The sequence below is a fragment of the Oncorhynchus clarkii genome, chromosome 19 (assembly GCF_045791955.1).
Source record: "Oncorhynchus clarkii lewisi isolate Uvic-CL-2024 chromosome 19, UVic_Ocla_1.0, whole genome shotgun sequence".
In the NCBI taxonomy this organism is placed as follows: domain Eukaryota; kingdom Metazoa; phylum Chordata; class Actinopteri; order Salmoniformes; family Salmonidae; genus Oncorhynchus; species Oncorhynchus clarkii.
In genome coordinates this window covers 24,528,641-24,541,217 of record NC_092165.1, presented here as the reverse complement: position 1 = coordinate 24,541,217, position 12,577 = coordinate 24,528,641, and the positions used below count along the sequence as shown (strand labels likewise).

The following is a 12,577-nucleotide window of genomic DNA, read 5'->3' as shown; positions in this document are numbered from 1 at the left end:
TATGACAAGCGAGCACTTAGATATGGTAATTTTCAACTTTTCATAAATTCATTGAATGTTTGGGATTGATGTATAGTCAGTCCTTTCTGAATAAATAAAACATCTGTCTGGTCCAGGACCAGAGTTTACGCAGATCGGTGCACCCTAACCAATCAGAGTTACAGTAGGCCTAAATAAGCCATTTGACACACGGGCCCTGCCATCATTCACCTTGAACTGGACTGTGTGTTTACAGGCAGCAGCAACAGCACGACTTTAGATCTTTAGAACGCATTCGCCAAAAGCCCCAAAATACACCTGAATGGATTTCTCCTCTTACATTTAGAAATGTCACAGTCCTATTGATCAAACAACCATAAAAAGGTAGACTCTCTTCCCCTCATTTGCCTATGCACATCAACAACCAGATCAACAAATAATGCTAGCCAGAGCGAGATAAGCTCATCCTTCCGCAGCTTGCCTGTTTTTGGAACTTGCCTTCCTGGCAGCCAATTTGATCGATGCCAAATACATTTGATTGACAACCAGTGCTTGACTTGGACTGAAATAGGTGCCAGTACTCATTTCTGGTGCTGGTACTGTTTAGATTTAAGTGCAGGAGCTCCACAATACTTTTGAGCTAATATTCTATAGAGATGCAGGAGCTCAAGCAGTAGAACATTTGAGGTGTCGGTACTCAGCTCCAGTGAGCTCCTGCCCAAGTCATGCACGGTTGACAACTAACAGATAGGCTAACTGTGGATAACAGTCATTCAAGTTCAGCATCGGTAGCTAGCTAGCAAAGCAATTCACAATTCTTGCTAGCCAACCAATTCTGGAGCCCTGTCAGAGTGAACACCAGGTTATTGGTCAACTCCCTGACCAAAGCCCTTCTCCCTCGATTGCTCAGTTTAGCCGGGGGCGGCCAATTCTAGGAAGAGTCTAGGTGGGTCCAAACTTCTTCCATTTAAGAATGATGGCCTCTGTTTTCTTGGGGACCTTCAATGCTGCAGAAATATTTTGGTACCCAGATCTGTGCCTCGACACAATCCTTTCTCTGAGTTCTACGGACAATTCCTTCGACCTCATGGCTTGGTTTTTGCTCGGACATGCTCTGTCAACTGTGGGACCTTATATAGACAGGTGTGTGCCTTTCCAAATCATGTCCAATCATTTGAATTTACCACAGCTGAACTCCAATCAAGCTGTAAAAACATCTCGAGGATGATCAATGTAAACAGGATGCACCTGAGCTCAATTTCGAGTCTCATAGCAAAGGGTCTGAATACATATGTAAATAAGGTATTTCTGTTTTTATTTGAATACATTTGGAAACATTTCTAAAAACTTGTTTTTTCTTTGTCATTATGGGGTATTGTGTGTAGATTGATAAGGACAATTTTTTATTTAATCCATTTTAGAATAAGGCTGTAACGTAACAAAATGTGGAAAAATCAAGGGGTCTGAATACTTTCCGAATGCACTGTATATTAATCATGCTTTGAACTGCATCCATATATTCTGCCAACAATGCCTTTATGTAAGTTATGACATTTTGAGTCAAATAAAACCCTATTTCTAAAACCTCTTATAAAGTTGGTTTTGAAGCATAAACTGGGAATTTGATATTTTTTCTACTGATATTTGTTTCATATCTGCAAAGTTGTTAAAACCCTGTAAGTTCCACTTGAATGTAAATGTACATATTGCAGCAGTGTCACCTCTTTGAGGCAGCCCATGAAGTTGTTGCTGACAGGAGACCCAGGCAGGTCGGCGGTGCTGGGGCTTCCACCCACGTAGAAGAAGTCATCGGAGCCCAGCATGGTGTAGTCCTCCTGGGTATACCCCGTGGTCGTCAGGATACCGTCAACTGATATCGTCACCTAGACAACGGGAAGAACCAGGAAGGAGAAAGTCCACTCATGACCATCTTGAGTTTTGGGGGAGAAAGGAGGGTACGGGGGTCAGGGTGTAGGCAGAGGTTTATGCTCAGGTTAATCTAACAGGGACTAGGTTTTTGTCTCGATATTGTGTCTTAGTAATGCTCGCTAGTGTAATGACTTCAAGTGTGTGGCCCAGTCCCACAACCTGGACCATGTCATTGGATTCATCTGTGTTTCTGTCATGTACGTCAACTCTTACGCTCAACCAGGGCAGATAAAGAAAATATTCCCGCTGACATATTTTCTTTAACTCTGATGCAAGTTAGTAAATGAGGTTTCTTTGGGGATTTGGCATTTGGTTAGACTTGAAGGGTTAGTAGGATGCCAACAACACCAAGGATAAATTGATGGTGCTCGTTTTAGTTTGAGTTGATATCTGGATAGTGGAGACATTAACAAGCATGCAAAAAAAGGGATGTGCTGCTAATTCTACATATGAACAAGCCATGAGTATCATAGCCATGTTGTAGTTAGTTATCTTCTTAATAACAAGATGAGTTGAGTGAATGGGGTGCTAACACAAAGCAAGGTCTAACCTCTAAGTCAGCTGGATGGAACATGCCAAAGCCCAATCACTACACAATCAGACCACACCAAAAGCCATGAGAGGGTTATCAAGGAAGGTGTAGCATCAGAATCGCCACTTCTATAAACATTCACCATACACAAATGACAGCGTGAATGGCAGGTGAGTTAAGTGTTAGTTAGGCAGGTTATTGGGAAAGCAAGGGATGAGGATAGTGTGAGATCGAAGGGAAGGATGGAGAAGTTTAGGCATGCCATGCGCCACTGTGTACTGGAAACAACTGTCAGAGCTCCCATTGGTGTACTTTTGGGTTTTCTTTCCTCTTTTTTTGTAGTTGTAGTTGTGGAAAGCTTCTGGCAGTTTGGTCGACAGTCATCGGCCAAAACATAGGGAATGCAAAGGAGGTTTTAGTCAAACAGTAAGCCCTAAAGAAAGACTTGATTTGGAGGGCTTTGGAATAGAGAGGGAGAAGTTGTAGAAAGGAAAGCAGAAGAGGAGAGAAGCTAGTGTGAGAAAAAGAAAGATGAACGATAGAATCAAATCATGAACGATGGAGGGAGAGAATCCAATATAAAGAAAGCCAAGAAATACCAACCCCATTTCCACGTTTTTTTGACAATGGTGTCTAGAATGAAGAGTCAAAGAAAAAGGAAGAGGGGAAGGAAGGAAGGAGCACACGGCAAACCCCAAAAAAAGGAAAATTGGAATGATATCTACCAGACAATGGAGTTTGTTTACCATAGCGTGTCCAATGCCTGATTGCTTTGAGGAAAAGGGGGAAGAAAGGAAATTAAATAGTGAACAGAGGGGTTGTTAATAAAAAATAAAAAATAAAAAAAATTAATAAACAATGATGAAGAGTTAAGGTGTTGTTAGTACAATAGCTGGTTAGGCAACAGTTAGTAGGACAATGACTCATTCCATGAGTGGTTAGCTCTGATTTTCTACAAAAGCTTGTTCTCGGGGAAAAGAGAGAGAGAGAGAGGGTGATTGAGAGAGAGACAGAGGGAAAGAGAGAAATAATTAAGAAAAATAAATAGAGAGATAAAGTGGGTAAAAGAGAAAAAGGGAAATATTTTATGACATAGAGCTCAATTTGAAATCCAGAGTATTCCATAGGTAGAGGGATGAAACTTGAGTTGACCTTGATGAAGTGATGACATAACATACATACTTACATAGAATATCAACTTGGTTTAGATTCCAAAGAGCTGCTCGACTTTCCCATGAGATAATGCTCCTTTAAAAGAAACACCCTTCCCAGATTGCGTAATTAGCTGTATGGAATGTAACTAGCTAGACTTCAAACAGCACCTTCACAAAGCATCCATTTCAGCTTTGAGCTAGCTTTCTCCTAAACTGAGTAGAGATCAGATTAAAAACACTACTAAAGTAGCAATATGAAAACGTTTCCAATGAAATGTCAGAGACAACATTTGGCATTATTGTATTTTACAAAAAATATAAATATAATTTGTAATATATTATTAGAACTGAAGGAAAACCATTACTACAATTCCTTACATAGTTGAAATCCTAGTCTATCTTTTGCCCCCTTGCCTAGAGCCAGAACCCACCCTCCATCAACTCTCACTGAGGATGTGGAAGGGAACAGGACCTTGACTATTCAAATATTTTGTATTGTGGGTTTGTGGGCGATTTTACAGCTAAACAGAGATCAGTCTGGGGTAAACAGTAGTCGTCGTGGTTGGCTGAAGCTTCTCCCTACCAGCACCCACAATAAGACGTGAAGGAGGGAGAGGGGAGAGAGAGAGGATTGTAGGGGTGGACCAAAGAAACAGTGGACCGAAGAAAACCAGACCGGAAATTTGTGTTCTTGGAATTCAGAAAATATGGAGAAAATTAATAGGGGAAAGTAGGTCAAAGTAGGCATGAAATAAACCATGTCTTTAGGAAATAGTAAGTCAATGGGGTTAAAAATAGAGACAGTCTTGAAAAAAACGAAATTAAAAACAACTGTAAAAATTCTTGTGAACGGACCAAAAAAACTACAAGAACAGGAGAATGTATAACGCAATAAAAAAAATATTTGGGAACTGTCGAATCTATTTAAGACGAACAAAATATATGGGTCTTCTACCTATCCTACAGTATCAGTTGACCTGAATGTCCTGAATATATCTGCATGTTTGCACACGTTATGTGTCAGCACCACAGTGCTGTCCGCTCTCACCCTCCCTAGCCACTATTACCTGTCTCAGGTTGCGCGTGACCTTGACGTCGTGCCAGGTGTTGTCGTTGAACTTCCCGTTGACGGGCTCCACGATGGCCTCGAAGGCCCCTGACCCCAGGTTGATGACCAGGCTCACCGCCCCGTCCTTCAGGGCCAGGTTGACGTAGTCGGCCGACTTCCCCGTGTGGAGGATCAGGCCGTTGCGCTGCCACGTCTTGAAGGAGAGCGTGATCTCGTCGCTGCTGCTCTGGATGGGGTTCTGGGACAGGTCGTAGCAGAAGTACTCGGAGCCGCGAAACGTGGCCACGTTCTCCTCCCGTGCTGCAATGGAGAACAGAGAGCGGAGAACAGGTGTTTAGAACCCAATGATAAAGAGAAACCAAAGAGAAAAAGGAGAGAGAGGTTAGAACCTAATACAGAACGCACAACTGAGAACCGAGAGTATTATTATTTGAACGAAGACTCTCCAGATACCTAGGACATTTAACGATGTACTCAAGACACAGTAAAAGCACCACCAGCACACACTTAGGGAGGTACATGAAAAAGGACCATTACAGACACCAATAACACTGAGGAGATATGGGATAGACTGGGTCTCATGGCAGTGTGACCATCAAATATAATTGGAGAGTGTCATGCACAGCTATTGTCAAACATCATCAGAAGCCTAATCTCACCACTTGAATTGGTATTTCTTATGAAATGGCAGGCCTGTTATGCTTTAAATTCGATAAAAGGTAGGAGAGAGAAAAGGAGCGAGAGGAGCGAGAGTGAGAGCAGCAAGAGAGAGGGAGTGAGAGAGAGAGAGAGAGGAAGAATGTGAGAATGTGTGTGTGAGAGAGAACGAGAGAGAGAGAGACTAGAGGAGAGGAGAGAAGGCATCACTGCCTTTGCATCTGAGAGAAAGAAAAAAAGAAAGCGAGAGGGAAAGACAGAGGACAGAGAGAGAGATTGAGACAAAAGGAAAGAGAGACAGGACAGGAGAGAGTGAAGGGAGTGAAACGCGGCGATAAAGACAGAGGACAGAGAGAGAAAGAATAAAACAAAAGAAAAGAGAGAGAGTGAAAGGCTAGCGAGAATGAAATAAATAGGGTGGGGAGGAGGGAAGAGAAGGGAAGGGGGGGGGAAGAGTGCAGTCGGGCACTTATCTGTGAGATCATCTTCAATTAGCTCTCTGTCTGCTAAGTGAAGTGAAGCTGGGGAGTGTGTGGGTTTAGCCAAGGCCAGGCGGAATTTATCAGAGCCAGCCCGTGCTTGCTGTCTCCGGCTCTGGGCTACAACATGTGCTCTGCATACTCAATAAGGCCCCGGTCGACACAAAATGGCTTCCGTCTTTCATCCTCTGAATACAGCGGCTACAGCGTCTTCAGGCCTCATTCCCTCAAAAGGAATCCATTCCACAGTGAAAATGGCACTTTCACCTGTACATTGTGTGTGAGGTCTGGTAATATGAAGGCATAGCTCAGGTCCAGAGCTGCTTATTAGGGCAGGTCCAGGAGAGCATCCTTTGACCTCACCATAGGTTAACTATCAGGTCGAGCCAGAGTGAACCTTCACATTTACCTTAAGCACACATTCCTGTATTAATTAGACCTGGTTCAAATATACCGTGCTTGGTTAAGCTTGACGTTTGAGGACTGTCCACTGGTTCTAGTGTACTAGGCAAACTAAAACAAATGCAACTCGAGTCTCCAAAAGTATTTGATAAATGTATTTACCAGACGTCTGATGTGCACATTGGACGCTCTAACCGCATGGCCTTCTATGAATGTTGAAGCAGGGATGTTGACAAGAGAAAACCACTACATCATGAGTTACAGTGGCATTCCTCCAGCTGTTACGCGGCAGCAAAGTCTTCCAGTACTTATCTTAATTCACAGAGTAAATACACCATTGTGTTAGACATGGCACTTTGGCACACCGATTTGGCACCAAACAATAAACAACATCCATTATTAAAATGTAGCCTCCTCGAGGCTACATCCAGTATCTTGTGATGGGTGCAGCAACACGCTACTCTAGAGAAAAAGGGACGTTGTCACTTGCATTCAAATAATGTAGAAACATACACTTGCACAAGTTGGTTCAAAGCTATTATATCAATGGTCCACCTGACTTAACCAATCACAAACTGATTAGCCAAGCAAACACTACCCACAACCCCCCGCCCATCTTATCTCCAGGTCGGCCAGGCAACCTGACATCACAGATACCACCGCACCTCCTAACGCCTCTCCTGATAGGTTCCTGTGATCAATGATTCATTAACGCAGGTATTGTTTTAACTAAAGACTGGGCCAGACCAGATGTTAGAGCTCATCCATTACCTCCATACTGCTCAATACTTAATGAGCAGAGCAGGGGGGAACCACCCGGAGCTAAGAGGCTGTCTCCACTACTGAGAGGTAGGGAAGGGACAGAAAGACAGGGGAGACAGGGATACCAGCTTGGGTAATACACACTGAGGGTGATAAAGTCTGGGCTTATGTGAGACACAGTCTGGGATTATATGAGGGAGGGAGGTGTGTTGGAACATAGTCTGGGGTTATGTGAGGGAGGGAGGCGAGTTGGAACATAGTCTGGGTTTATGTGAGAGAGGGAGGTGAGTTGAAACATAGTCTGGGGTTATGTGAGGGAGGAAGGCGAGTTGGAACATAGTCTGGGTTTATGTGAGGGAGGGAGGCGAGTTGGAACATAGTCTGGGGTTATGTGAGGGAGGGAGGTGAGTTGGAACATAGTCTGGGGTTATGTGAGGGAGGGAGGCGAGTTGGAACATAGTCTGGGGTTATGTGAGGGAGGGAGGCGAGTTGGAACATAGTCTGGGGTTATGTGAGGGAGGGAGGTGAGTTGGAACATAGTCTGGGTTTATGTGAGGGAGGGAGGCGAGTTGGAACATAGTCTGGGTTTATGTGAGAGAGGGAGTTGAGTTGGAACATAGTCTGGGGTTATGTGAGGGAGGGAGGTGAGTTGGAACATAGTCTGGGTTTATGTGAGAGAGGGAGGTATGTTGTACTGTAGAGATACATACTAGTTTAGGGAATACATTGCAGAATTTATTCGGACTAGGGAAAACACTGATTTGGTTGGAAGAGGGAGATTAATGGGGAACGAATATAAGCTTGTTTTAACGAGAGTGCATACATAACGAGAGGCCGTATCATCTCATGTTAGCTGTATGAGAGAGGAAGGACAAAGATATATTAGTCAGTCTGTGATAGAAAAAACCCATAACAGCTCAGATGACATCCGCTCAGTTCAAAGAAAGTTTAGTTTAACTTTCAGAGTTTCGGTTCTTCTCCCCCAGGCTTAGTGGAATGAAGTGAACCCTCTCTCTAACTCAAACACCGCCCACCCCAGGCACCCCACCACCTCCCTCCATTTCTCCCTGTCTCCCATCCACCTCTCCATGGCCCACTGCTGGCTAAACAAGCTTTGTCTGTGTGCATGGGTAATGTGAAACCATAGGGAAGCCAGGGGGACCACAGAGCTTTGCCCATAGGAGCTAAAATGCAGGCAGGCAGGCAGACAGGTAGACAGACAGACATGGGTTAGACAGACAGGCAGACAGACAGACATGGGTTAGACAGACAGACATGGGTTAGACAGACAGACATGGGTTAGACAGACAGACAGACAGACAGACAGACATGGGTTAGACAGACAGACAGACAGACAGACAGACAGACATGGGTTAGACAGACAGACAGACAGACAGACAGACAGACAGACAGACAGACATGGGTTAGACAGACAGACAGACAGACATGGGTTAGACAGACAGACAGACAGACAGACAGACATGGGTTAGACAGACAGACAGACAGACAGACAGACAGACAGGACAGACAGACAGACAGACAGACAGACAGACAGACAGACAGACAGACAGACAGACAGACAGAGAAAACAATGGTAAAAATTAAGAGGTATGGATAAAACTATTAAGCATCAACTATCCAAGCTAGCTTTGGACCAATATTGTAATTTAATGTTTCAGTTCATATACTATCAACATGGAGTGCTTTCCGCACTCAAACAATAAAAAACAGAAACAGAAATACCTTATTTACATAAGTATTCAGACCTTTTGCTATGAGACTCAAAATTGAGCTCAGATGCATCCTGCTTCCATTGATCATCCTTGAGATGTTTCTACAACTTGATTGGAGTCCACCTGTGGTAAATTGAATTGATTGGACACCTGTCTATAAAAGCCCACACAGTTCACACTGCATGTCAAAAACCAAACCATGAGGTCAAAGGAATTGTCCGTAGAGTTCCGAGACAGGATTATGTCGAGGCACAGATCTGGGGAAGGTTACCAAAACATTTCTGCAGCATTGAAGGTCCCCAACAACACAGTGGCCTCCATCATTCTTACATGGAAGAAGTTTGGAACCACCAAGACACTTCATAGAGCTGGTTGCCCAGCCGAACTTCTTGGTCTTGGAGGTGACCAAGAACCCAATGGTCACTCTGACAGAGTTAACTCTGTGGAGATGGGAGAACCTTTCAGAAGGACAACCATCACTGCAGCACTCCACCAATTAGGCCTTTATGGTAGAGTGGCCAGACGGAAGCCACTCCTCAGTAAAAGGCACACGACAGCCCGCTTGGAGTTTGCCAAAAAGCACCTAGACTATCAGACCATGAGAAACAAGATTCTCTGGTCTGATGAAACCAAGATTGAACTCTTTGGCTTGAATGCCAAGCGACACGTCTGGAGGAAACCTGGCACCATCCCTACGGTGAAGCATGGTGGTGGCAGCATCATCCTGTGGGGATGTTTTCAGTGACCAGAGTGCTCCAGAGTGCTGAGGACCTCAGACTGGGGTGAAAGTTCACCTTCCAACAGAACAACACTAAGCACACAGCCAAGACAATGCAGGAGTGACTTCAGGACAAGTCTCTGAATGGCCTTGAGTGACCCAGCCAGAGCCCGGACTTGAACCCAATCTAACATCTCTGGAGAGACCTGAAAATAGCTGTGCAGCAACACTCCCTATCCAACCTGACAGAGCTTGAGAGGATCTGAAGAGAAGAATGGGAGAAACTCCCCAAATACAGGTGTGCCAAGATTGTAGCGTCCTACCCAAGAAGACTCGAGGCTATAATCAATGCCAAAGGTGCTTCAACAAACTACTAAGTAAAGGGTCTGAATACTTATGTAAATGTGAAATATTTTAAATAAATTGTCTAAAAACCTGTTTTTGCTTTGTCATTATAGGGCAGTGTGTGTAGATTGAGGGAAAATAACAATTGAATCAATTTTACAACAAATGTGGAAAAAGTCAAGGGGTCTGAATACTTTCCGAAGGCACCGTAGACACAAACACACGTGCAGTTTGTGAGCTAGGGGGCCATTTAACATTCCAAGATGGCGCAAGACCAGGAAGACACAGGAAGGACGGACTAAAGCCAAAATGCACCAGCAAGATGGAGATCGGGGTAGAGGTCCCCTGGCTTTTTAATAGCTATAACGATTGTACTGAAATATGGAATTAAGGAATAGGCCAAGAATATCTTAATAAGTAATATGTATGGAGTGGAGGGTGCTTTATGGTGCAGTAATGATGTTTACAGTCTCCATAAGCCTTTCCTATATAACTCTAAGGGAGATGGATGAGGCTGGATGAGACCTGGCAGGGGTCATACGGAAAAAGTGTCTGAGAAGAAGAACGGCAGAAGAAAGAAGTTCTGGCTCCAGGTGTGACAAACTGCACCGCCACCCGGTTGGGTAAGGCTTCTCAAAAATATCTCCCAGAAAAAAAGTTGCATTTTGAAAAAGAGGCTCAGCTCCAACTCAACTTTGCTTTAACTTCAACCCTGATTGATTGAACTTGTTGATCGGTCGGGGAGTTCTCTGGGATGGATTCCCAAGTCTAAAACAGCTGATGTAACTAAAAACCCGTCTGTCTGTAGCCTCAAACCAGACAGGTCGACTCTTGACCCTCAAACACGGGATTTCTGCCTCACTGGATTAAAGAAACGCACAGTCATGTAAAACCTCGCGAGTGTGTCTAGAAGGGTCTACAGACTGACTAAAATGACAGCCCACCACAGACTGTGATAAATGACTACAATAGCCCTGATTAATTAATAATATGGATTGTTTTAAATAAAACATTAATGAAATAACTGGCTTCAGTGACACCGTAGTAATGGTTTTAGTTCAAAAAGTGAATCTGTGATGAATAAGTCATTGCCCATAAATAATCTAGACACAAAATGATTTATGACAAATTCGCTGAATATTTCCCTGGATTAAGGCTCTTTGGTCAGAGCAGTAGCTATAAATCAGGGTTTAGAGCATCACTTTGTGCTGTTCTGTATCTATCTTCCTCTATCTTGCTGGTGAACTCATGACTAGGGAGAGGGTCTGATTTAATGTACTGAGGAGCATCAGCGAGTAATATCCTATATCAGCATCTCTCTCCAATGACACGCTCTTCTTCTTGCTTTCTATCCCTCTGCTCTTGCTCCCTCTCTCTGTGCACATTCTTGAGTCTAGGGCCCTGCTGCATTTCTCGTTCCGCTCCAGTGACTCGCTCCTCCCCTCTGCACGTTTTAGCAAGCACCATTGGCTCTCCCTCCACGTTGTTTTCTACCTTTCTCTGCCTCTCTACCTTTCCCTCCCTATTCCCCTTACCTCCTCCTCCCATCACATCTCCCTTTTCCACTAAATTTTCCTGTTCCCTGCCTTCCTCCCCCCTTCCTTCATCAAGGTCTCTTGTGAAAAAGAGATTGTATCTCAATGAGACTAACCTGGATAAATAAAATCTTCCCCCTCTACCTTTTCACTCTCCCGTGATCTCTTTCCTTCTCTCACAGCCTCCCTCCCTTCATTTCCTTGCCTCTCTGTAATACCAGGTGGACAGCTTGTGTGAAATTAACCTGGGGTTCCCTGTGAGAATAGCAGAAAACACAGGGGATTATTTCTCCCTGCATTAGCATAATTGACACACACACACACACCCTCACATGGAGGTATAGGTTACACAATTTCTCTCTGTTCTCCCTCATACTGTATAACACAACACATCAAGAGACTTCACTGACCATAAGTGGCCTCATTGCGGACGTGTGTGTGTGTGTGTGTGTGTGTGTGTGTGTGTGTGTGTGTGTGTGTGTGTGTGTGTGTGTGTGTGTGTGTGTGTGTGTGTGTGTGTGTGTGTTCTTTTGCTCTTTATATCTTTCGAATTTGAATTCCAAGAAAGGTTTTGGAAAAATAATGGTTCAATAAAAGGTTGTTGTTTCCTAAACTGTAAGTACAGTTTTAAAGGGATAGTTCACCCAAATTACAAAATGAATGGTTTCCCTGCTTAGGTTTTATTTACCTGGTCACTGTTTAAAATTCAGACTTTTGTGGCACAATCCAATGCAAGTCGATGTTATCCATATATTAGGATGTTGGTGCTTCATCTCCAAACCATCTATAAGTAACTTCATTGAGTTAGAAGCATTTTCTTTTGTTGATACTTTGGGATGATTTGGACACGAAGCTCGAAAATGCCTCCTATTCTCTCCTTTCCTCTCCACCTGTATAGATTAGTCCTAAAAGCCTTTTCTCTCCAGGAAACCTCCAGATTGTTCATTAAGAGGAGCATATTTCATTGACAATGAGCCATGCTTCATTCAACAGGAGCATAGCTCATTTCATTCAGAAACAAAAATCTAGACAAAAATGCCCAGGGTCTTCGTTTGAGCCGGATGTGCAGTTGAATTACCGTAATTCGAAAAGGTTAGATAAAAAGACACAGGAGCTGTACGTGTGTTGTGAATGGAGTTTTTATATTTTTTATAACAAACGCAGGACCTGTGTATCAAAACAGTGTGGTGGGGAATCGTGAGATAATGTTGGCGCGAGCACACAAACGTAGTATTATAAAATCCACCCACACCACACAAAATGCAACACACATGCACTTGCAC

General features: G+C 43.7%; 1 protein-coding gene across 1 annotated transcript in view; it reads right to left on the bottom strand.

Annotated features, from left to right (window-relative positions):
* The window catches only part of LOC139374953 (neurexin 3a), a 447,428-nt gene that overhangs the window by 320,549 nt on the left and 114,302 nt on the right, over positions 1–12,577 (bottom strand). Inside the window, exons 5-6 of the mRNA XM_071116227.1 lie at positions 4,662–4,963; positions 1,701–1,862 (exon numbers count right to left, since the gene is read on the bottom strand). Of these exons, the coding sequence (XP_070972328.1) occupies positions 1,701–1,862; positions 4,662–4,963 (464 nt within the window). The remainder of the gene's footprint in view (positions 1–1,700; positions 1,863–4,661; positions 4,964–12,577) is intronic.